We start from the raw sequence: 25407 nt of genomic DNA on the forward strand, positions 1-25407 counted from the left end.
TTTCATTTCTACAAGAGAACATGTCAAACTCAATTTGATTTATCTCTTTAATACGCATTTCATGTATAGCATATCAATATATATCACTAGTAGGTTAAAGACAAGTTTTTCTATAATTCAAGATCAAAATTTACACCAATAGTTTCAAGTCTTTTTTTACTGCTTTATGAGATTCAAATTTCATTAGATATACAACATTGCACTGCCTATGCAATTGTGTGTTGTTCCAATAACTTGTCAATAATATGAGATTATGTAACTTCAAATTAAAAATATACAAGAGTTTTTATGCTTTACTAACTTATTGATGCCTCCGATATCATACAACAATAAAAGATTTCACAACAACATAGACTGCCAGTAAGATTTCAATAGCTTTCAACACCAACAACTAAAAGAGGAATATATAAACGACTTCAACAAAAAAACAAAAATAATCAAGGAAAAGGCAAGAACATATAAACGATCCCACCCATCAAAATATTTCATTATTCTTTGTGATAGAAAAGGCAACCCAAGCACAATTCTTATACTTATTAGTTGGAATGGTATAAAACAGTTTTGTAAACAAACAATCGAAAAAATTTTAGATGGTAAAATTACCTTATGTTCATTGAAAATCGATAAAATAGAGGAACTGATGCAGTGTAATCTGACTTAAAATTCTACAATTGCACACATTAAACAGAAAATTACTAAACCAACCTACTTTCATCAGCTTATACAGAATACTCAATAGCAACATTTTGGCTCTGACTTTAAAAATGAACAAAGAAAAAGAAATTACGTAACCACAATTGGACTTGACGACAACTTAAGGAAGATATTTTCAGAACATTATTTTTTATTCGTTTGGTATATGCAGATATTTTTTCTTCTCACAAGAATCTAAATTTATGAAAATCAATCAGAGAATGCATCATCATGAAATAAAATGTCAAATATCTTACCGTATTGTTATAGTACCAAAAGCTCTGAGAACTTGCAAGAAATAGAAAGTATGAAAGCATCAACAGATCAACAACACAACTTTCATCAATAATATTGTATCAAGGATAAATTTTGTAGCCATGGTATCATATATATAGAATTGTAATAATTTCAATTAGCAAAGCATCAAGAACATCTGTTCATTATTAGAGAGGGAGGATCAAAGCATCAATAACATCTTCATTCTCTAACCTAAGTGGAGACGAGTTGGAACTCCCCCTAACTTTGAAATGTGTTTTTATGAACCTGATCCATGGGAGCTCTACTCTAGCTATTGCACTAGTTGATTGGTACCCCATAATTTGCTTGTATTACAACTTTTCATAGCCAGAAATTTTCCTTAAGTATTATTACTTCATCACAGATTTTCTGCTGATTAGAGAGTTGTTCTCAACACTTGCATAATTAATTCATTTTGAAATTTCTTATGACCCAAAAATAATCATATATTCTTAGTTACTTATAAGCAGAAACTTTATTACATGAAATAATCCATTAAATATGTCATTTTTAAGCGGGTCAGGTGAAACAAAGATAGTCATAACTACTTATACTTTATATGAAAGTGAAAACTTCATACCCAAAGGTCATTTAGAAGTCAAAATAAAATGAGTAAAAGTTAAACAATCACCACAAGTACTAAAACATAGCTAAAATGACACATGAAAAAAATTACACATTGCAAAATAATTTACTTGGCTACAAGTGCAAAAGGCACATAACTAATACTCTTACTTATCTATGACATAAACAAAAGACATTTTAATGCAACTTATTATGAAAAGGTATTCAAATGTTGCCCTGTGCAAACTAGCAGATATTGTGAAGTACATCTCTAAATATTATACCAGGTTAACTAGTGCAAATTTATCATCTAAGAAGATCCTTAAACATTCTTTGTTTTAGAAATTGCAATAATTTTACATATTTTTTGCCTTTGTTAAGCTTTCAGTTAATTTAAGTTTGGAGATAAATAAGAACTCTAATACTCAATGAATGTAATGATGTTGATCATGATCTACCCTCCCTTGACTAACATGAAATTCAAAAAAAAAAAAGAAAAGTTTATTAAAAAATAAATTACCTTTGCTTACTGATAATTAGCTAGACATATAGTTCATCATTTACCTTTTGCCTTTTTTGATTTTGTCTTTTTTGTTTTTCTTTTTCTTTTTGGCGTGTTGGTATGCATAGTGACTCCTTGTTAAGTAAAGGTAAATTTTCAACTGTTCAACTAAAAAAGGTGTAGTTAAGTTAAAAAAATAATGTAAACATGGTAAGATACCAATCCCAGAAATCTTAGCAATAATTGTACGCTTCTCTTTCTTTGATGGTTCACCATGCTAAATAGTCGTATCACAACCTTTATTGCAATCTTCGGATCATTACCATCACTTTATTAGTGGCATCATCCAACTCATTATCTTTTATCTTAGTATTTATATTATCTAAATTATTAATGGCATCAGGGATATTAATATACATTGGCACAACGATGAGGTAAAGTTTGAGGCATTTTCTAAATGTTGAGGCTGATAACTATCAAAGATATTCTCAAGTGATGAAATATGGAATACCTTGATATTTGTAGAATCTGTGGCATCATCTATGACACAATCTCTGTTTGATATGTCATACTTGATGACTGAGTGAATTCCTGTGTACAACCTCTTGAAGTGGAATTAAAATCATAATTAGTTGTTTCTTGATTTGTTTGAGCATTTTGCTTCGCCTGATTCATTTTATTCATTTAAAAGGGCACTTGGTCTCTCGTAATAATATGTTTCCTCTTTCCAGCAACACCACTTTTTCCTCACCTATGAATTATAGGAAGCATAACTGATCAGGTTGTACCTCATCTCTTCTATAATCGACTAATACATGAATCCTATCGGCCTCGCGAATATATCTTAAATAATCAAAACCTTGATCTTGCATCGTATTTATAAACATGTATAAGTCCTCATATGATAGTGTGTCCCCAAGTGGTTTAGCTTCATCAACCATCGAATAAATATGACGCACTTATGAAATTAAAGTAAAAATTATTTAACTGTACATGCATCAAAAAGATTAAAGAAAAGCTAAGTTCCTAGTCTGAAGGTTTTGATTATTATTAACATATATTAGATAAAGAAAAATCAGACAAATAAAGTTCTACTTACCATTATTTCATATGCCGTTGAATTAGGCATATAGCATTGTTGACATTGAGGATAGGGAGTAGGATTACCAATGAAAAGATGAGTAATGTGTCTGAACCAAATAAGGTAGGGGTCATCATACTAAAGTAGTCCATGATTGACCGGTGCATTACAAATATATTGGTCCCGCTCGTTTCAAAAGTTAATCATTGTGCATGTTTTAATTTTCAGTTTGTATTTGACTTTTTCCGACAATCATGATGAAAGTGGGTGGAATCAAATAAAAATAGAGTTGGAATAATTTGTTGCAATCCAAATTTCCTCATTACTCTATCAGACAAGTGAACCTCTACCACATCTCAACAAAAGATTGAAACTCTAACACTCCACATGTTTTGTCCAGCGTGAAAATAGTCAGGAAGACTCTCAATTAAGTCTTTAGGATATGGTTCTCAAAATAAACTACATGAAAAAGAAAAAAGCAAATGAGTCTTTACATTTACAATCTACATAAAATGAAAAAAAATATATACACATTCTACCTGATCTTCTATCAGAGTCATGTGCATCCCTACAAACTTTCAGCATATGCTTAGTAGTATTAGTCCAGCTAAAGTGTGCAAACCATCTAGTAGCATGTGGACCCCTAGACAGATGAGCAGAAAAAATATTTCTTGTACCTCTTTGTCCTACTATCTGAGACCTAAGGACAATGATCCTCTCCCTATACATATATATATATATATATATATATATATATATATATATAAACTAAAAGAAATATCATTAAATAATTTGTGCAGTTATTAGATATAACTGAAGTAGTAGTAGGAATTCAGCTATCTCATTTTGGGTATTTTGTGAGGCTTTATAAAGAAAATGATACAAGTACGTTAAGGTTGCACTACCCCAACTATAAGACCCAATTTCATTGACGTCCTCGAGCATAGGCAGGTACATAAGCTTCAAATAACCACCAGATATATTTATCATCATCATATCCGCAATTATCTAGAACATGTAATACCTAACCTTCTGATTGATTATTTTTTGTGTTTTCATGTCAGGCAATTATAGTTGGCCTAGCATGTGTGCATTAAGCGCAGAGACCTTAAGAAAACTATTTTTGAAGTCTTAGAGAGATGGAACAAAACCTAATAATCTTTGACAAATGTTTTGTCAATCCCCTATGATCCTTGCAGTCTTATTATCAAATACCGAATCATCATTCACGGGGAATTCGTAAAACACCTCTATGTACTACAAAGTGATAGTTGTTTCACCTGTTCTAAAGTGAAAAGTACGAGTTTCGAAACGCCAACGCTCAACTAGTGAACTGATCAAACTACGGTCGATAGCAGACCTATTAGATATATAAACACCATACAATTCAGATAATTTAGTCATTTTTAAAATTCGTAGATGGATAAGATATTTCTCTACCAACTTTCAGAAATTTTCATCACCCCTTCTCGTATTAAGAATCATATTAACACTTCAGTTTTATATATTCTGTGACCTATGAGTGAGTTGTTCAGTTAATACAGACAGTTCAAGCGGCCTGGGATTCAACTTGTATGAAGTACTACCAACCATAAAAAAGTACCTATACAAAAGTGAATATTTTCATTATAATAAACAAATTAACCAGTCATAAAAGAAAAAAAAATTCTCTTAAACATAAACAAAGTCTATAAATAATTCTTTCTCCTTTAAAAAATATTTCAAAATTGAAAAGAAATTTAAATTCATTTGACCCAAAATCATAATTTGGAGTATAGTTGAATAAAATTTGAGAAATACAAAAGTTTAAAATAGACAGTCAAGTTGAGGCTAGGAAAATAGAAAGTAAATTTGTACCAAAGACAATACTAAAGAAGCACCCTTTTCGATCAGCGCTTGAGGCTAGAATTTCCCAATCCGAAACATAGATAAACGAACAATCACTTAGATGGATGGTATTGGGTTGTCAATCGAATCAATCATTAGGCGATTGCCATTGCTAGAAAGTTAGAGTAGGAAGTCCAGAGACGAGAGACGGGAGAGATTATAAATGGGTAATTTTCAGAATTAGGATCACTGGCAATGAAGGCCTATCCCTAAAAATATTTAAAGTGCAATTTTTATTTCATAGAAAAAAAGGAGAATAGTAGTCACGAATTACTTATAAAACGGTATTGTTAGTAATGTTTTATGGTCCGTTAAGTGTTTACGTCGTTAGTTTTGATCCTTAATTTTTTTAGTAAAATAATAGGGTAATATGCTACTAGCAATAATGTTTACAAGAGTTTTGTAAAGTTTCAAAAAAACATATTATTTTGATGAATTGATTTAAAAAATAATTTATTTTGATCAAGAATTCCAATTACAAAGATAGATCTTCAAAGCTATTTTAGATAGATTTTTAAAAAAAATTAACGAACAAATGAAAATAAATTCTAGGCCAATACACATATTGGTTTAAAATAAAAAAAGTTGAGATTTATGCAATTTTGCGACAATTATTCATATTGATCATAGGTGGATTTATATTCACCATACAATAACAACAAATCCAGTGTATTCCAACAACATGGGATTTTGAGAGAGTAAGATGTATACAGTCCTTACCGCTACCCAGTGTATTCACCATGAGAGCTTTGAGTGTAATATCCATAGAATTCAAAGCTGGCCCATTAATTAACCACTACCTCATTGTTACAAAATAACTAAAAATATAAAATAAAGTTACCATATTTATCTATATCTATATATATATCTATATCTGTAATCTATATCTATAATCTATTAAAAGTGTGAAATAATATATTAAAAGTGTGAAAGGCCTTAAAAATACTATTTGAACTTTTTGCCCTTTATTAAAAGTCTTTATTTTAGACAAAATCATTTTTTCACTATTTTTTTCTAATATTTAAGAGTTGAAAATTAATTAAATATATTTATGGTAAAATCTTTCCTTATTAGAAGTCATTAGAATTTTACTATAAATATAAAATCATTAGAACAAGAAAAATTAAAGAAGTACCAGATTTTTAAAAGTTTTAAGTATGTAATAAGAATGTAATCAGTGATTTTGTAAAGATTTGACTTTAAAAATAAGGAAAGATTTTGAATATAAAACAAAATTAAAAATAATCGTAACACAAATATGGTTCAAATTGATGTGTTTCTCTTAGTCTGTGGCAACAATCGAAAGAGGTACTATATGGTAAATGCAAAAGTAATGATTCATCAATCACTTAAAACTTTTGGTGGTAAATATATGTTTATATGCTTATATTTACATTATTATATTAAAGTGTGAAGGATTTTTAAAAAGTGATTTGAACTTTTACATTTTATTAAAAATCTCCGCAATAAAATAAAATCGTCTAATTTTAAATAATCAAACATTAAATATATGCGAGACATGTACGGTTAGACTAGTATCCTAAAAATAATACCTATGATAGATCTTAATTTGTTCTTAGACTATAAGAATTTCAGTTTGGTCATCACCAAACTATCACCAAAATGGATTTATTACATCTTCCAACTTTGTCTATATATGAGCTCGTTCAGATTGTTGGCCTCAAATTTGGATAAAAAAAGAAGGTTGTTGAGAGTCAATCATAAAGAATTTTTCTAGTCCGTAAAGGTAGTCCTAACTCCTAAAATTACATACATCTATCCTTTTCAAATCTCACTTATAAAATTATACTGAATTTGTTGTTGTTATTGTTGGATTTACATCTTCCACTTCTTCGTTCTTGTCATTACCATTGTTACAGATTCTCGACGACTTATTCATTAGCAAATTTTGTTTGATACTCAACCTAAAATTGGTGGATTTTAAATGCTAAATGTGAAAAAGCTAGAAATGGTAAAGCTTGAATTATCACTCTTCAGTAACGTGCAATATCAAACAGCACCTTTAAATGAGTATTTATATATAATATGTGTCTAATCTAGGTCACATAAATAAATAAGAGAATGGGATTCTATATTCTACATTAACATGGAATAAGAAAGGCTATAATTCCATAAATATATATGGTATGCGAAAAAATTGTAACAATTGGTAACTGCCATTCTTGACACCATTTTTTTCATTAATAGATGGATGTTATATTAATTTATTGATCTAAAATGAATAAAAAGCCCAAGTAAAAGAGAGAGTATTAATTATTTTAGAACAATTCTTTTTAAAAAAAATTAAACTGTTATTTGGGGACGCCGATGATAAGTGTTTGCGAGAATTTGTGTTAAAACTATATAAAATTTCTTTTAAAAATTAATTAAACCACCTACAAGAAATCAAATCTTATTAGGTTTGATTTGATCTAATTTTAATATTTGAAAATTGGCTTAGTTGCTTTGATTTTTCCAAAATATGAAGAATCCAGTGATGTACACCTCTAACTAGAAGCATGTTCACATAAATATTTTTGCCATTTGGTTACCAAAACCTACGTTAATCCAAAAGCATATTTCCCAATCAGAATATATATAAAGACAAATAGAGAATACTCGGGTAGAAGGACACTAATATGAGCATACGAAGGATCTCAACAAAGATTTCTAGTCTGTGTGGAATTGTTTTTTTCTAAAAAAAAAGAAATAGTTTTTTGAGAAAAAAGTTTTTTTTTTTTAAATAAAAAAAAGGGTGTTTGGTAAATTTGGAAAAGTGCTTTTAAAAGAAAGCAAACAAATTTCTGTTTTTCAAAAAAAGCAGAAGCAGAAGCCAAAACAGAAAATTATTTTTATCATGACAAAAATATACTTATTACTTAAATACACACATATATATGTGTAACGCTTATTAATTAATTAGCATATCTTATAAGTGTTTGATTAAAGTTTGATTTTAAAATTTTATATTTCACATTTACATCATAATTCTTTATTTCATTCTATAATTTATATATTATTATTATTTTAATTTTTCACTTGTTTTATTTAAATAAAATTGAAAATATCATTGATGATGATGATCGAATAATATATAGTTCTTTAATTTTTATTGTTTAGAGAAAATACCCAATTACCCTGAACTATATCAAAAAAGGCATGACACACCTCAACTTAAAGGGGGTCCTACTACCCCTGAACTAATTAAAAGTGTAATTTTGATGCTCTTAGTGCCTACGTGGCACACTCGTGTGCCTACATGGACACTTCAATGTGTTGTACCACGTATGTGTCACGTAGGCACTAAGGGTGTCAAAATTACACTTTTAATTAGTTCAGGGGGTAATAGGACCTCCTTTAAGTTGAGGTGTGTCATAACCTATTTGAGTATAGTTCAAGGGGGTAATTAGGTATTATCTCTATTATTAATGATAATAACTTAAAGATGCATCATGTTGCAAAATCAAATGATATTTTGATAGCAATTGTAAGTTTTTTTCTTGAAAAGTTAATTTTAAATAAATAATTGATGAAAAGTGACATATTTGTTACCCTGAGGTGAGTTTTTTTTATATGTAGTGATTTAATTTATGAAGAAAAATTTAAACTTATCTTTGTTCGGTACTTTTAAGTAATATTTAAATTATTTAAGTAATATGTCATTATTTAATTTTTGTAATATATCTATATATATAAATATTGATTGAAAATTTTATTGCCAGTACTTTTTAATTAAATAAAATTTTAATTAAAAATATTATAATAAATATTTAAAATAAGTTTTCTCTATAAAATGATTTTAGTAGTAAAAGTTTATTAATACATGTCCTTTTTGGTCATTTATCTCTTAAAAGCACTTCTTGAAAAAAAATTATCCAAACACAACTTGTTTATCAAAAGCACTTTTCAAATGAATTAACAAACACAAATTACTTTTTTTCAAAAACACTTTTCTAGTGCTTTGGAAATGGGGGAGAAGTTGAAGAGGAGGGGGCCTTGGGAGAGTAGTGGACATGTGGATCGTATGTGGGAGACGACTGCTAGTTGCACTAGGGAGACCGCTAGAGAGGTGTTGAGTGTCTCGAGAGGTCGATCTAGTAAGCATCAGGAGTTTGGTGGTGGAACGAAGATGATAAGAGGAAGGTAGTTTATGCCAAATTGGTTGAGAGCAAGAATGAGGAGGTGAGACAGAAGAATAAGGAGGAGTATAAGGTAGCTAGATGAGAGGCTAAGCTGGGCGATACGGAAGCTAAGACATCAGCTTTTGAGAGCGTGTATGATACAAGAGAGACCAAGAAGACACGAAACATACACCAAAATAGTCCGCAAGTTTGAAAAACCGAGGACCCCTTTGGTGACCACTCTCGGATTCACTACCAACTACAAGAATGCAAGATATAATGGTGTATTTGACACCAAAACAGCCAACCCAAACTAATGTAACAACAAGAAGAAGATGAACAAAATAATAAGATTTCAACAATAGAACGATTACAAGGTTACATAACAAGAACACTACCAACGGTTACAACAAAATAAAGATAGAAAGATAGACAAATGGAGGTATAATTTTAAGAACCCAAGAACATATGACACTCTTGAACCCTTAACACTACACACTACAATCACCTATCTCTTACAATTGACACAAGAGAGGCATCTACCACCCAAGCACCAATGTATCAAGCAATGCAACACACAAATAATTCCACACTTGTATATGGACCTAGTTACGGTTTTGGGACTCTCTCTCTTTTAGAGGAGTGTTCTTTCAATATCATTAAGCAACTAAGGAAATAAACCCTACAATATTCTATTTATAGTACATTACAATAATACACAAAAATTACAAAAGGGTCCTTTAGTGACTAGTCTACAAAAATACTCAACAAGTGTCATTATCATGATCATACTTGTATCATCCTCTCCATCTTGAGAGGAGTTTGACCACAAATTCACGGGCTCACCTCTTTTACAAAGGCACTTCACAATCTCCTTCTTGCGTCCACACATCTTCTCCATACTCTTCATTTTGCACTTCAGCTTCTTGTTGCTTTCCATCTTACGGTTTGTCATCATTCTTAACTGATTCAATGCCCAAACCTTCTCCAAGATAGTATAATCTACCCTCTCTTATGATTATATTCCTGTGGTTTGGGTACTCACTAGCCTTGTTCCCCCACCCTTGACACTTGAAGCATTGAAGCCCCTTAGGATTGAAAGCAAAATTCAATTTACCTTCATACCTTAAAGGATGTTTTTGGAAAGCCTTGGTGGCCTCGGGTTGGGAAACAATGAATGAGTTCTCTTTGAGCTCCCTCTCAACCTCTAAAGCCGCATGGAAGATGCCATCTATGGTGTCGAATTTGTGAAGTGTCATGCGAGTGGAGATGTCCTTGTTTAACCCAACCTTGAAGCACACAATGTCATGACTTACTTGCTCACCTCGGTGGTCAAGTTTCAACATCAATTATTGAAATTCAACGTAGTAAGACATGACACTCTTGCTCCCTTTCCTCAAATTGTACAATTTAGCAAGGAGCTCATGCCTATAAGTCTCGGGTAAGTACCTTTACCACATAAGGTTCTTCAACCGAAACTAAGGAGGAGGTTGTCCCCCAATCATCTCATTCCTAAACCGTTTAACATACTTCCACCATGTATTAGCATACCTTTTGAAGTGAGCTATAGCATAAAAAGTTTTTTTTTCTTTGGTGAGATCATTAAGTTGGAAGATCTTGTCACAAGGAGACTCTCATGCAAGGTAGGCTTCAGGATCATTCTCACCTTTGAAAACAAAAGGGCTCACTTTGATGGAATTGAGACTTACATCTCGATTTGGGTGGACATCTCTCACCTCTCGGCCTAACTCCCCATGTCTACCCCTAATTATTTTTTCGCTCAAGTAAATATCATTATACGACCCATAACCATAATGTTGTCCTCTCCTACCATAGCCCTCAACATGGATGGGTATATTTGGGTTAAGTAGAGCTTGTAGTGGCGGGATTGGATTTGAATAGTGAGGTCTTTGGTCAAGTAGATTTTGGATGAGAGGGTTCGATTTTGGTAGTGGTATTTAGGTTCCAAGATTGTCTTGTTAGACTTGGTGGAGTGGAGGATGATTTAGTCTATCTTGTTCTCGGCTTAGGGAATAAAGATTGGTTGGATTTGTGGCAATTGGTGGATATAGCATTTGGTTTAAGGTCTCGAGAGTATTAGTTGGGGAATTATTTTGATGGGTGGAAGGTCAACTCCTTTGGCTTTCCACACGTTCTAATCTCCCACTCATTTATGTCACATCGTATCTAATTTCTCAAGACCCATATTTAACCTAGCCACATCTCGGGATATAGTTTCAAGGTGAGCTAAAATGAGATTGATGGCATTATTGTCCGTTGTTTGAGCATTTGAAGCCTCGGATTCCATTGTGGTTGTACCGATAATAACCCTTCAAGTTACGGTCTAACAAGACACCCAATCAGTCCACAACATCATACAAACAATACAGTACAAATCCTACAAAACAAAACACACGTTAGTTTAAAACAACCTCCCACAATAAGATCCCACCTTTAAATTTCTTTAAACTCAAGTTCAATAATGGTGGATGACTCAAATCACCTCCGATTTAGCTCAAATTTGAACCCTATTCTCCTATAGTGGAACACAAATCTAATACTAAAAATACAAGAGAAACATAAAATCAAAAACTCAAAATTTGACCTAGGGTAAAAAACGGGTTTAATATTTTTTTTAGGAATTTTTTTTACACTTCTTTTTTATTGGGATTTTCAATTTATAGATTCTAATAGTGTTAGGGAACAAGGGTCTAATACTAGAAACACACAAAAATCAAGTCTCAAAAATTGAAAATTCCTAAAAACGTGAACAATAACTTTTTTTTTTCTTCTTTTTCACTTTTTTTTAATTTTCAAGATAATAATCCCAAGATTGATTTTGTTGGAACAAAATCAAACCTTTATTTGATACCAAATGATACAAGAGAGACCAAGAAGACATGAAACATACACCAAAATAGTCCACAAATTTGAAGAATCGGGGACCCCTTTGGTGACCACTCTCGAATTCACTACCAACAATAAGAATACAATATATAATGGTGTATTTGACACCAAAACAGCCAACCCAAACTAATGTAACAACAAGAAGAAGATGAACAAAACAATAAGATTTCAACAATAGAACGATTACAATGTTACACAACAAAAACACTACCAACGGTTACAACAAAATAAAGATAAAAAGATAGACAAATGGAGGTATAATCTTAAGAACTCAAGAACATATGAAACTCTTGGACCCTTAACACTACACACTACAATCATCTATCTCTTACAATTGACACACGAGAGGCGTCCACCACCCAAGTACCAATGTACCAAGAAAAGCAACACACAAGTGATTCCACGCTTGTATATGGCCCTAGTTATGGTTTTGGGACTTTCTCTCTCTAAGAGGAGTGTTCTCTCAATATCATTAATCAACTAAAGAAATAACTACTACAATGTTCTATTTATACTACATTACAATAATAGACAAAATGACAAAAGGGCCCTTTAGTGACTAGTCTACAAAAATACTCAAAAAGTGTCATGATCATGATCATACTTGTATCAGTGTATGCGGCTTTAGAGGAGAAAAACGGGGATAAGAAGTTGTATAGGCTTGATAAGGCCAGGGAATAGAGGGCTCATGATCTGGGCCAAGTGCAGTGCATCATGGGAGAGGATGGTACAGTGTTGGTTGAGGATGCCCTCATAAGAAAGAGGTGGCAGTTCTATTTTCATAAACTCTTGAATGACGAAGGGGACAAAGATTTTGTGTTGGGGTATTTGGAAAAGTCTGAGGAGTGTCGTGAATATGTTCATTGTAGGCATATTAAGGTTGAGAAGGTCAAGGGGCTATTCGTAGGATGTGTCGGAGTAGGGCGACAGGGCCAGACGAAATCCCAGTGGATTTTTGAAAGAGCACTACGGGGCAGGTTTGGAGTGGTTGACAAGGTTGTTTAACATTATTTTTAAGGCGACGAAGATGCCCGAAGTGTGGAGGTGGAATACAATGATTCCTTTATACAAGAACAAGAGAGACATCTAGAGTTGCAACAACTATAGAGGTATTAAGTTGTTGAGTCATACTATGAAGGTTTGGGAACGGGTGGTAGAGTTGGGACGGATAAGGATTGACTATCTCTGAGAATCAGTTTGGTTTCATACCAGGTTGCTCGACTACTGAGGCCATTCACTTGTGAGGAGATTAGTGGAGCAATTTTAGGACAGAAAAAAGGACTTGCATATGGTGTTTATTGATCTCGAGAAGGTATATGATAAAGTGCCCAGGGAGATTCTGTGGAGGTTCTTAGAGGCTAGAAGGGTACCTATGGCGTACATTAGGTCAATTCAGGACATGTATGATGGGGCGAAGACTCGTGTAAAGATGGTAGGTAGAGATTCGGAGTTTTGATAGATTTGCATCAAGGATCGACTCTTAGCCCTTTTTTATTTACCTTGGTGATAGATGTGTTGACTCAACATATTCAGGGAAGGGTGCCTTGGTGTATGCTATTTGCAGATGATGTGGTATTGATTGACAAGACTCGGGGAGAAGTTAATGATAAATTAGAAATTTAGAAACAGACCCTTGAGTATAAAAGTTTTCGGTTGAGTAGGACCAAGACGGAGTACTTAGAGTGTAAGTTTAGTGATGTGTCGCAAGAGAATAATGTGGTTGTGAAGCTGGACACTCAGGTCATTCAGAAGAGGGAGAGTTTCAAGTATCTGGGGTCTATGATCCAGGGGCGATGGTGATGTTGATGAGGATGTCACGCATTATATTGGGGTAGGTGGTTGAAATGGAGGTTTGCTATGGGAGTTTTATGTGATAAGAAGGTGCCCCCAAAGCTTAAAGGTAAGTTCTACAAAGTGATATTTCGACTATCTATGTTGTATAGAGTGAAGTGTTGGCCAGTAAAGAAATCCCACGTTCAAAAGTTAAAGGTGGCAGAGATGAGGATGTTGCGGTGGATGTGTGGTCAAACCAAGAAGGATAGGGTGAGGAATGAGATTATTCAGGAAAAGGTGGGAATGGCTTCAGTGGAGGACAAGATGCGAGAAGTGAGGTTACATTGGTTTATGAATGTGATGAGTAAGGATGATGATGCGCCAGTATGGAGGTGTGTGACACTGGCTATGGATAATTTTAGGTGGTGGAGAGGTAGGCCAAAAAAATATTAGAGAGAGGTGATTAGACATGATATGGAGCATTTACATCTTCCGAAGGACATCACCGTTGACAGGAAGATGTAGAGGATGCAGATTAGGGTAGAGGGTTAAGGGGTGGGAGTGTTTCGGTGACAGTTTGGGAGTGTTCTGTATTTGTGTCTGAAGTTTCTTGTTCGTAGGTGTTGAGTGTTGTCGATAGTTTCAGATTTATAGTTTTAGTATTATCTTGTTGCTAGTGTTGTTAGTTTATTTTGCATACTGTATAAGTTTATATGCATTTATGTATTGTGTTTGTTATATTGTTATTAATTCTAAGTCGGGGGTCTATCGAAAATAGCCTCTCTACTTCACCTGAGGTAGTGGTATTGACTGCATACACTCTACCCCCTCCAGACCCTACTAGGTGGGAATACACTAGGTATGTTGTTGTTGTTGTACTTTTCTAAAAAGCTATTTTATAAAAAGTGTTTCTCAAATAAGCAATTTTCTAACAGTAATCTCAAATGACTCTTCGTATACGGTAAGAAATTGGATAATTTGGGTAAAATTTTGGATTTTATGAATTTTTTTGGGTAATTAAAGACATCTAAATGAAATATAAGTACTTTCTCCATCTAATATTAGTAGTTGTTTGCTTGTATTGTTAAAAATATTTATACCAATTTACTTGTTAAATTATAAAAATGGAGGCTTGGATTTGAAGTATTGTGTGATAAGAAGCAGATGTGGATCTAGAATTTAAAGTTTTTGAGTTTTTTTGAGCAAAATAAAAATCAAATATAGTGGATGATGGGGTAGGAACACATGATCAAGAGGTCTATTAAGATTTAGCAATCTCTTTCTTTACCTCTAAATCAATAGCTGATTTCATTTATGGTTTTCCAACTTATGATTCTTATATATTTACTAGATTTTTTAATATAATTACACGAGCGACATGAAAATTACTAGTGTTCAGTAATTCCCAACCACTACTCTAAATCCGCCCCTGATAATAAGGTGTCTCCTAAACTTTAAAGCAAATTTTATAAAGTGATGATTAGACCAACTATATTGTATGGGATGGAATGTTGGTCAGTCAAGAAATCTCGCGTACAAAGGATGAAGGTGATGAAAGCAAAGATGTTGTGGTGGATGTGTTGGTTTATTAGGAGAGGTAGGATTAGAAATGACGATATCAAAGATAAGGTTGGAGTGATTTACGGTGAAAGACAAGATGCGGAAAGCAAGATTAAAAAACAATATTAATTTTCTTATAATATTATTATTTATATTATTTAAATTAATTATTTACATATTTTGAGGGTTGACATTTTTTTTATAATAAGTTTCATTTTCAAATGATTTTTTGATCAAGCTTTATTATTTTTATCATAATATTAAATGAATATAAATTAATATAATAATCACCAAAATAAATTTTTGTTATAAAATATCAGTTCTCCATATGTCACTTGCTATAATCTTACAATGTTATCCTTTATATATATTTCATTTAGGGGTCGCTTGGTAGGGTGTGTTGGAAAATCTAATACATGTATTATTTTTGTGTATTAATAATACTTTGTTTGGTATATTTTTTAACCTAAGTATAACTAATGCTTGCATTAGTTACACACTCTACTGTGTACAACATATTTCGAATACCACCATTTTTGTATGTATTACTAATACAAAGAGTTTTAATACATGTATTAGCTTATTAAAAGATAAAATTACCCCTCAAATCCTACTAAAAAAAAATTCCCAAATCGTTTTTCATCATACTTAATAGTGCTTGACATATTATCCTCTCCATTTTAAAGCCCATCGTGAGCTTCATCAGGTTTTATCATGGCCTGGTGGGTTTTGCCGTGAGTGGCACTATCATCACCAAGATGTCCCTCGGCTTCCTGAGGATGATGCAAAGAACTCTCGATTTGCCCAGAGGCATAAGGATTGAATATCGTCATCCTTAAACGTGTTGCTGAATGGAGGCTACCTTGACAACCCTTTCTTCTTTTGCACTACTTTTTTTATGGCTATCGAAGACAAGTTTTGAATTGTATAAAATATCTCCTAAATAATTATGGGAGAAACTCATGTTAATGGAAGTTGTTATTTAACTGAAAGCTGTGTTTTCTGTTATGACTAATCTAAAAACTTACCTCTCAAAAAAAAATCTGAGAAAAGAGAATTTGAGTTTGAAGTTTTGGATTTATTTAAAGAATTGGTGGAGTGATTGAATGTTGAAGGTCCCAATTTTGTTGATCTAGCTTTAATAAAAGAAAAATAGACAAAGAAAGTGTAAAGGATATTTTTATCAACAAATATTTTCTTATAAAAATTATACCATATATATTATTTTTAGTACATCAAACCAAATAATGTATAAAAAATAATGTCAGCATAACTAGTATTAACACAACTAATACCAACATTATTCATCAAGCATTACCAATACATTCTATTTAGTATTATTGTTGTACACTCTTTGCAAACACCCTTAAAGAAGTATTTAAACCCTATTATTCCCCAACAAAAAGAACAAAATTGCAAGAGAGACAATTTATATATTCTCCTCACTGATTCTTGTGTCTCAAAGGTATCTTCTACCAAAATGGAGGACCATATAGAAAAAATTCTATTCACTGAACACCAAATTTCTGAACGAATTACGGAACTTGCTTCCGAAATTACCCTCAACTTTTCTCCATATACCATTACCAACAATGAAGAGGCTTTACTTTCTTCAAACTCTTCATGGGCTGCTCCGGTTGTTGTTGGTGTTGCTACTGGTGCTTTTCTATTCCTAGCTGACCTTGTTCGCAAAATCAAGCTGCCCATTTCTGTTGATTTTGTTAGGGTTGAATCTTATGGCTCCGGGACTGTCTCCAGTGGCAAACCAAAGATTTCTTGTGACTTGAAAATTGATGTTACTGGAAAACATGTCATTTTGGTATGCAATTTTTCTTTATTACATTTACAGTATGTTTTTTCGGGGAATTCAGTTTTTGAGATGTGTTGTAGTTTATCAATTTGGTAACTACTATATGTTACTCCCTTCGTTTCAATTTGTTTGAAGTATTTTGACTTGGTACGGAGTTTTACGAAGGTAAAGAAACTTTTGCATTTTGTGGTTGATATGTATAAAAATGTACTTTAATCTTGCGGTTGCGGTCTTACACATATTGTGTTTAAAGTTGAAACTAAAGAGTTGCTGAAAAAGGAAAGGGGTAATTCATTTCAAACGAACCAAAAGGGAAAGTAAGGCCAAATAAATTGAAATGGATGGAGTAGTACTTTCTTTGGAGAATATGCAATTCAGTTTATTAAAAATGCAAGATTTATTCAGTAAATGGTTGATTTTCTTTCTATCAACTGAGATTTTGTACTGTATAACAATATCTAAAGTTTGTTTTTTCTTTTTGGTGGCGCGTCAGGGATATTTGTTAGCTGGTACCTATTGTCGGTGGGAAGTATTAGGTATCCGTGGAATTAGTTGAGGTGGATACAATCTGCCTGGACACCATGGTTATCGAAAAAAATAAAATGTACCTAAAGCTCTAGGAGCTAGGATACTGAGTTTATAGGTTCTGGAATCTAGAAAACACAACTTACTTGGTTGTTGATGAATTCTTGTACATATTAAATGGATATTTTGAACACTAATACAAAATTTGAGTCAATGCTACTGAGTGGGTTTTGTTGAATCTGTAGAACCTGTAGCTTACCTGTCAAAATTAGGCATTCTCTGTGAGCACTTATTTGGCTGGAGAAAAGATAGAACAAATGGGTGTGTCTAGTTGCAGGGTGCACATACAGAAAGATTGTTTGTAACTAGTGGGAGGGCAAGGGAATTGCTCGTTTGGTCATTATTTTAATAATTCATCAACAATTGAGATGTAACATTTACGACTTGACTAAAGTCATGCGCAAATCTTTCATTTGTGCCTCATGATTTCCGTAGGTTAACCTAACCATAAGCTGCTTGTTTTTCAGTAGAATATGTTAGGATTCAAGGGAGATCCTGCCCAAGTGTACTAGGGTCCTGCTAATCTGGCTTTTGTTCTCTAAATGTCTTGGCTGGTTTAATTGTTTTGACCCCATCTATTGTCGTCACAACAGTTGCTATTTTGTTGTCTTCGTTGATTTTCAGATTTATAATGTGAACCACTAGTTCATGTTATGAGTGATTTGGTTGCCATGTGTGTATAATTTTGATTGCATTCTTGGACAATGCCGATTATTCATCTTAACCTTATCCTATAGACTAAAGTCGTGAATCCTGCGTTTATGTTCTATACTTATATCAGTGACCATGTCTAATATTAGCCTGCATATCAGCATAGTAACATTTTATTTGACTAATTATTGCTCTGAAACATGTTCAATTGGAGCTGATATTCATGGCTCTTCTGACATTTCCCCAGGTTGAGGACATTGTGGATACAGGAAACACATTGTCCTGCCTCATTAAACACTTGAAATCTAAAGGGGCATCCTCCATTTCAGTGTGTACTCTCCTTGATAAACCATCAAAGAGGAAGGTTAATTTCGAACTTGTGGGAGAGGGGAAGTTCTACTGTGGTTTTGAGGTAATCTCTAACATTCTCTTTGCTTTAAGGGAAGTCCTTCGTTCTGGCTGTATTTTGAATCATGTTCAGAATTAGTTGATCTGATTACTTCAAGGCATTGTAGCCATATAATACACTGCTTCATAATTAATTGCCATAATTTTTGAGTTTTTCTTTTACTATGTCAGACTTTGTTAGCCTTTAATCCTGTATACTAGGAACTAAAAACAAAATAAAAATAAAAATATGACGACATTGTCTTTTATCATATTTCCTTTCTGCTTCCCAGACTCTCCAACATAAAATAGACAAAAGTAAAAAGAGAAGGGGAGAACTAAAATAATATCCTTGCGTGAACTAAAGAGCTAAAGCATACTTCGGAAAAAAGTAAAGATGTATATGTGTGAGATTATTTCTCCCCACCTATGAAAGAGTGACTGCAGTAAAAAAATTTCCTGTACATGATGTGAAAATGGCAATTATTTGATATATGCTTAGCTTCTTGGATTTTATGCTTTTTTAATTCATCCCTTCAGCATGAGAAGACGTGAAACTATTTGTTGTTATAATAGCCAGTAGTTACAAATGACAAAGAGGTCAGGTCCCTTTAGTACATTGGTTAGTGATCATTTATGCAATAAAGGCAAACCATGCATGGGGTATGTAAATTGACGGTACCATTTTAGCTTTCTTGCCCAATAACTAAATTGATAATATGAGATTTCTCCGTATATGCACTTATAGACTTCAGAGAAAGATACCATTGGCAAATTTTGAATTATTACATTGCAATAGATAGATTAGAGATGGTCCTAGTAGTTTTAATGCATAGCCAGCTTATAATAACAGCATGTCGAGAAAGAAAATGTTGTAGCTTGTATCTCGAAAGCTCCTGCATCCTCCTCCCCCCTTTTCCTCGAGCAGAAAAAGATTATTGAAACTCTTATTTTCTCTTTGTAAAAGTTTAACTCATAATTTTCTATGACGCGCTGAGAATCTTGGTTATGTACAAATAACCTTTTATTTATTCTTGTTTTAATTTGCATGCAGTGTCCAGATTATTTTGTGGTTGGCTATGGATTGGATTTTGCTGAGCTTTATAGGAACTTACCCTACGTGGGGATCTTGAAACCTGAGATGTACAGTTAATTTCTTTGGCACAAATCATTATTCCATACAAGGAAAGCTCTTGAATTTATTGGATACAGTCAACCTTTTGCTGATTACAAGGTGCAATACCTGATTTTGTGAATCAGAGGCGAATGATAGCTTTGTTTTCTTTACCCTGCTCCACCCTCCTCCCCAGCCCCTGCACCCTCCGGTGGCTAGCACCAGTTATTCTTGTAATGTACTTACTCCTGCATATTCAGCGTGTGGCGCTTCTCTTATACCTATGAATTGAATCATTTTCCCTACTTTTTCCTCATATTTGTTGTCTTTATGCCTTTTTTGGTCTGCATAGTTAGAGTTCAGTCTCCACGGTTATTTGCCCCTAAGTAGGTTAGACAAGTTATAAATATTGACAGGGCGTTCCTTAATCATAGGTCTCGGACGTGATCTTCGAGACTTGGAAATAAAGAAATTCCTTGTAGGGAGCTCTTACTTTTCTAATGGATTTTACATGGCGTGATTTGCATTAGTCAAGCCAGTGGATCGCGGATGCTAGATGGTTAAAGAAAGAAACCATTCACAGAGTGTATCAGTATTTACTGCCCACTTGGTCCTCAATAGATAAAGAATGATAAAAAGAAAGACGAGAGGTAAATCAATAGATAAAGAATAATAAAAAGAAAGACGAAAAGTAAATAAACTATCATTACATAGATATGATGTGAAATTTTTGAAAATCCAAACTGCGATAACTTTTGAAGGCGACCTCAAATAATACTATTCTTTCCATGGAAGAGCAAGAGGGCGTGGAGTTTTAGGATTAACTAAATTCCCAGCAGTATCATAAATTATAACACCAGAAAATTCAGGAAGCTGGCATTTTCCACCCATGATTATATTCTTCTTCCATATTGAGACTTCACCACTACATGTGCTTGGATCAGCACCTCCAAATTGGTAGTTCTGATCAATCACTTCAGGGTTTAGTTGAATAACAGGGTCATGCTGATCACCATAGCCATAACATGCTCTCCACTTGCGCTTCCATTTCCTTGAATGGCTGGCACACATGAAGAGCGCCAGTGCACAAAGGAACAATGTTCCTGTAGCAAAGCCTATTTGAGATAGGCTAGCGAACTTCTTTTGCATGAGTAGTAGAGCGCGAGCCATGAAAGAAGTATTATTAAGTCGTTGATTCAGTCTGTTGATGCGATTTTCCTAAGCTAGACGACTAGTATTCTCTGAATGGCCGGTATATATTGCAACTGCAGATGGTGTGTGCTTATATAAATTGCAGGATAAGATGGAGTTGTTAAGTAATTTGGAGATTAGTTGCATTATCTGTAGTTTGGTTCAATATTTGTAGTAATTTGTGGTTTTGGTGAGACTCATTAGTTATATGATTTGCTTTAGTTGTGGGTTTAGTTAAACTTATCCAATTCGTCAGAAATAGTAACTGAGATTCAAAAAGTCAATTGTTTAAAGGGAAAGTACAAAAACGATACTTCAGATCAAATAAATTCCACGAAAATAACCATGGAATTTAAATTCGATTTTCTAGTCATTTCAATTTGTTGACTTGTTCTATACAGTTTCTATACATATTTTATACATATAAATATTTTATACGAAAATTATATAGTTTCGATACATAATTTATACAATAGTTGTACATTTTTTTTACACATTTTATACAATAATTATATAATTTTTATATATTTTCTATATATTTTTTGTAAGACCCCACAAAATCCTAAGCTCAACTCAGTCTTTTAAGCTTGCTAAGGGGTCTCAGACTTGAAAATTCTAGCTAAGCATTCAGACTTAGTATTATTTTGGCCTTCGTAAGTTGGTAACTCTATTTCACGTCTCTTATGACGTTAAAATGTCAATCTTTAGGTTAATTCATGATTAGGAATGTCAGTAGGAGTTCCCGGACGAGTTTCGTATTTTTTGGACCTCGTTTGAACTACGTTTGGGAATTCAAAACAGTGTATCGACACGATCTTGGTGCGGTGCGACGGCCATCGCGTCGATCAATATTTTTCCTTGGCTCCCAGTGGCAATTTTCAGTGAACCGACGCGGCGCGTTGGCTATCGCGTCGATGCCAAAGACGCAGCGCGTCGTCCTAGGCGTCGACAGTCCGATTTTCAATCATTAAATAGCAACGTCCATAAGGGTATTTGGGTTTTTCCCCCCACCCTTATTCAACCTTAAGACACGAGATTCAACCCTCATTGAGCAAAATATACTTACTTTTTCTCAAATTGCTCAAGAACCCTAGGTGATTTAATTTCAAGGCCAAGGCTCAAGATTTTCACCATTGTTCTTCAGGAATTTAGCAACCAAGGTATGTCAAGTGTTCATCCAAGGGTTCCCTTCCACCCTTGGAGTTCAAGAACCCCTTTTAACTACAAATTAATGAGTTTTAATGAATTTCATGGTTGAATTTGAATGTGTTCATGATTACCATGTTAATGGGGTTTCTAGTTCATGATTTACTACAAGATTCATGTGGAATTGATTGATATGTGTGCATTATCATGAGAAACCATGTTGAAACCCTTGAAGTTGTAAATGTGGAATTGAACTATGATGCTTACATGTTGTTTCAGTGCCATGTGCATAGATTATGCTATCCAGGTGTTTGATAAATTGTTTATGTGAATTGAATAGTGAAATTATATCATGTCAGCATATATTTAAGTTCATGTCATGCAAGTGTTTGCTAGAATGTCCCAAACGAATGTACAATGACCAAGTACTTAGCTATCATGTTTCAAGATTGTGTCATGCTGTATAATTTATGCTATCTAGTCCTGGGGGTATTAATACCCAATAATTTAGCTTTTTACCTAGAGTCATGGTCAGTCACAAGATAGTATCAGTCATGTCACGATCGGTAGAATTCAATCAGTTAATAGAATTTAGTAGTATTTCGTCAGTCCATGAAATCCAGTGAACTCAGTTCAGTTATACAGTACGATCAGAAATAGTTCAGTCCAGCCTAGAACAATCTAGAATCCAGTCCAGTGTCTATTCAGTTGGGAGTAAGATTCAGCACCGAGTGAACCCACGAATGGGGACTCACCTGCCAGTAGAGGGTGTGATCCTTAGAAACAATCCTTGTGTTCCAGAACTACGTAGCCAGCGTAGGTTGACACATCAACCTGCCAGTTGAGGGTTGATGAGGTGATCTACCTGCCAGTTGAGGATACCGCCGTTCTCGTTCAGAGCACCTGCCAGATGAGGGTGACTCAGCTTGTCTTTTCCTGTGGCACGGTACTAACACCCTTTCAGTTGGGGTTACAGGTTGGGCCCCAATTAGTTCAGAGAGGCATGTCAGTTAGATGATTACTTCCCACAGTCTCAGTTTCAGTTCCAGTCTCAGCATAGAACTCAATTCAGTTCTACAAAAAATCAGGACTATCAGATATAGTCACTCAGTTCAGTACAGAACTCAGTATAGTTCTACAGGATCAAGACTGTCAAATACATTCACTCAATTATTAGCTACACAGTATCAGTAAACTCAGATATCAATAAATCAATAATTCAGAACTCAGTATCCAGTGTTATTACTATCTCAGTTACATTTACGTATTCATACATGTACTCTCATTCAGTTATACTCACGTTATTCGATGAGTATTGTTCATGCATATGAACCCATGTATTTCAGCGTACCTAACTTTGCATACAAGTACATTCAAAGTACTGACGCATACCTTTATTTTGCGCTATGATATTTTATATCATAGGTTCGGACGTGCGGGCTCCCGATCATACTTAGTGGTTCAGATATTCAGCTGACAGAGTTAGTGGTGAGTCCTCTTAGTTCGAGGACATGATGATTATTTCAGTAATTCAGCTTATTTCAGTAGTTCGGAGTTAGTTGGGGACTTGTCCCATCAACTCCATATTTCAGACAATTTAGAGGCTTTTTTAGACTAGAGTTTTTTCAGATAGATGTATTAGATTTGGTATTTATTATACTGTATTCAGTTTTATTACAGTATTGAATCTTATGGCATATTTTTTGCCTAATTTCTGCATATTTATAGTATAATTATTCAGTTATTACAGCAGGTACCAGTTACGGGTTAGCTTGTGGTCCTTCGGGATTATGATCACCGTGTAGCGTCCGGGGTACAGACTCGGGGCATTACAAACTTGGTATCAGAGCCTAAGGTTCAACAGAGTCCTAGGAAGTTTGAAAGCCACATCTAATAGAATCTTGTGCATGGGTGTGGAACGCGCCACACTTATGGACAAGAGGCTATTAGATGTTTTAGGAAAAGTTTTTTTCTTTCATTAATCATGTCGTGCGAGTGAGCATGATCTCAAGTTAAAATCTCAATCTAACTCATCTCTTCCTTATGCTTCCAAAACATGTCTTCCAGAGAAACTAAGAACATGTCTTCCAGAGAAACTAAGAAAAGAAGTAATGAAAATCAGTCTGCCCTTCCACGTGTTCAGATAGATCCCCTGAATGAGCATGTTTCTCACACTGAATTTAGAGCTACTTTTACCGTCTTAGCTCATTTAATAGTTGCTCAGAACAATCAGTTGGCCGTTATCCTATCTAGGCTTATGGCTCATGCTCCGCAGAGTAAGGGGAAGAGGCGTAGGAAAAAAGTGGAGAAAGAATAAGAGGGCCAGAACATCTAGGCCAAAGAGTGGTTGAACCAATCCTCTTTGTCTAATATGTGGAAAAAACCACCAGGGTATCTGCAAGGCTGGCAGTGATGTGCGTTTTGGGTGTGGCAAGCCAGGTCACAGAGTTAAAAATTGTCCTAATCAGGTTCCCAGGGTCAGTATAACCGTCCCTCAACTCAGTTCGATCGTCCGAATCAGCAAGGTGCCGCTTCCAGTGCTACCAGTGGGCAACGCCCAAATAGACTCTATGCCCTTCAGTCCCGAGAGAATTAGAAAAGTTCTCTTGATGTAGTCACTGGTGTGTTACAAGTTTATCATTTGCATGCTTATGCTTTGCTAGATCCAGGAGCTTTTTTGTCTTTTGTAACTCCCTATATAGTTGTTGACTTCGAAGTCAGTCCCAAAATCATAGCAGAGCCTTTCTCAGTCTCTACCCCAGTGGATAAATCTATCATAGCCCGATGGGTATACAAGAACTTCCCGATTATGGTATCTCAGAAAGTCACTTCAGCAGACTTAGTTGAATTAGAGATGACTAATTTTGATATCATTCTCAGCATGGATTGGCTTCATTCCTGCTATGCCTCAGTCGACTGTAGAAACAAAATTATCCAGTTTTAGTTTTCGAATGAACCCGCCCTTAAGAGGAGGGGTAGTACTTCAGCACTTAGGGGTCAGCTTGTTTCTTATCTTCGGGCGAGAAAAATGATATCTAAGGGATGTGTCTACCATCTCGTTCGAGTCCAGGACTCTAGTTTAGAAACCCCTACTCTTGAATTAGTATTAGTAGCATGTGAATTCCCAGATATGTTTCT

The 25407-nt window shown here is 34.1% G+C and overlaps 3 protein-coding genes across 3 annotated transcripts; 2 read left to right on the forward strand and 1 right to left on the reverse strand.

Moving 5' to 3' along the window:
* Window positions 1-8991: 8991 nt before the first annotated feature.
* LOC124898038 lies at window positions 8992-16208 on the forward strand. Its single transcript, XM_047411654.1, has 3 exons — window positions 8992-9167; window positions 13996-14258; window positions 16072-16208. Exons 1-3 carry the CDS (start codon window positions 8992-8994, stop codon window positions 16206-16208), a joined length of 576 nt encoding a protein of 191 aa, XP_047267610.1.
* Window positions 16209-16699: 491 nt separating this feature from the next.
* Window positions 16700-20248, forward strand: LOC107855603 (hypoxanthine-guanine phosphoribosyltransferase). Its single transcript, XM_016700617.2, has 3 exons — window positions 16700-17204; window positions 18679-18843; window positions 19873-20248. Exons 1-3 carry the CDS (start codon window positions 16866-16868, stop codon window positions 19969-19971), a joined length of 603 nt encoding a protein of 200 aa, XP_016556103.1. The 5' UTR covers window positions 16700-16865; the 3' UTR covers window positions 19972-20248.
* A 313-nt stretch (window positions 20249-20561) lies between these two features.
* On the reverse strand, window positions 20562-21274 carry LOC107855588. Its single transcript, XM_016700602.2, has one exon. It carries the CDS (start codon window positions 21100-21102, stop codon window positions 20710-20712), a length of 393 nt encoding a protein of 130 aa, XP_016556088.1. The 5' UTR covers window positions 21103-21274; the 3' UTR covers window positions 20562-20709.
* Window positions 21275-25407: the final 4133 nt, after the last annotated feature.

The sequence above is a fragment of the Capsicum annuum genome, chromosome 4 (assembly GCF_002878395.1).
Source record: "Capsicum annuum cultivar UCD-10X-F1 chromosome 4, UCD10Xv1.1, whole genome shotgun sequence".
NCBI classification, from domain to species: domain Eukaryota; kingdom Viridiplantae; phylum Streptophyta; class Magnoliopsida; order Solanales; family Solanaceae; genus Capsicum; species Capsicum annuum.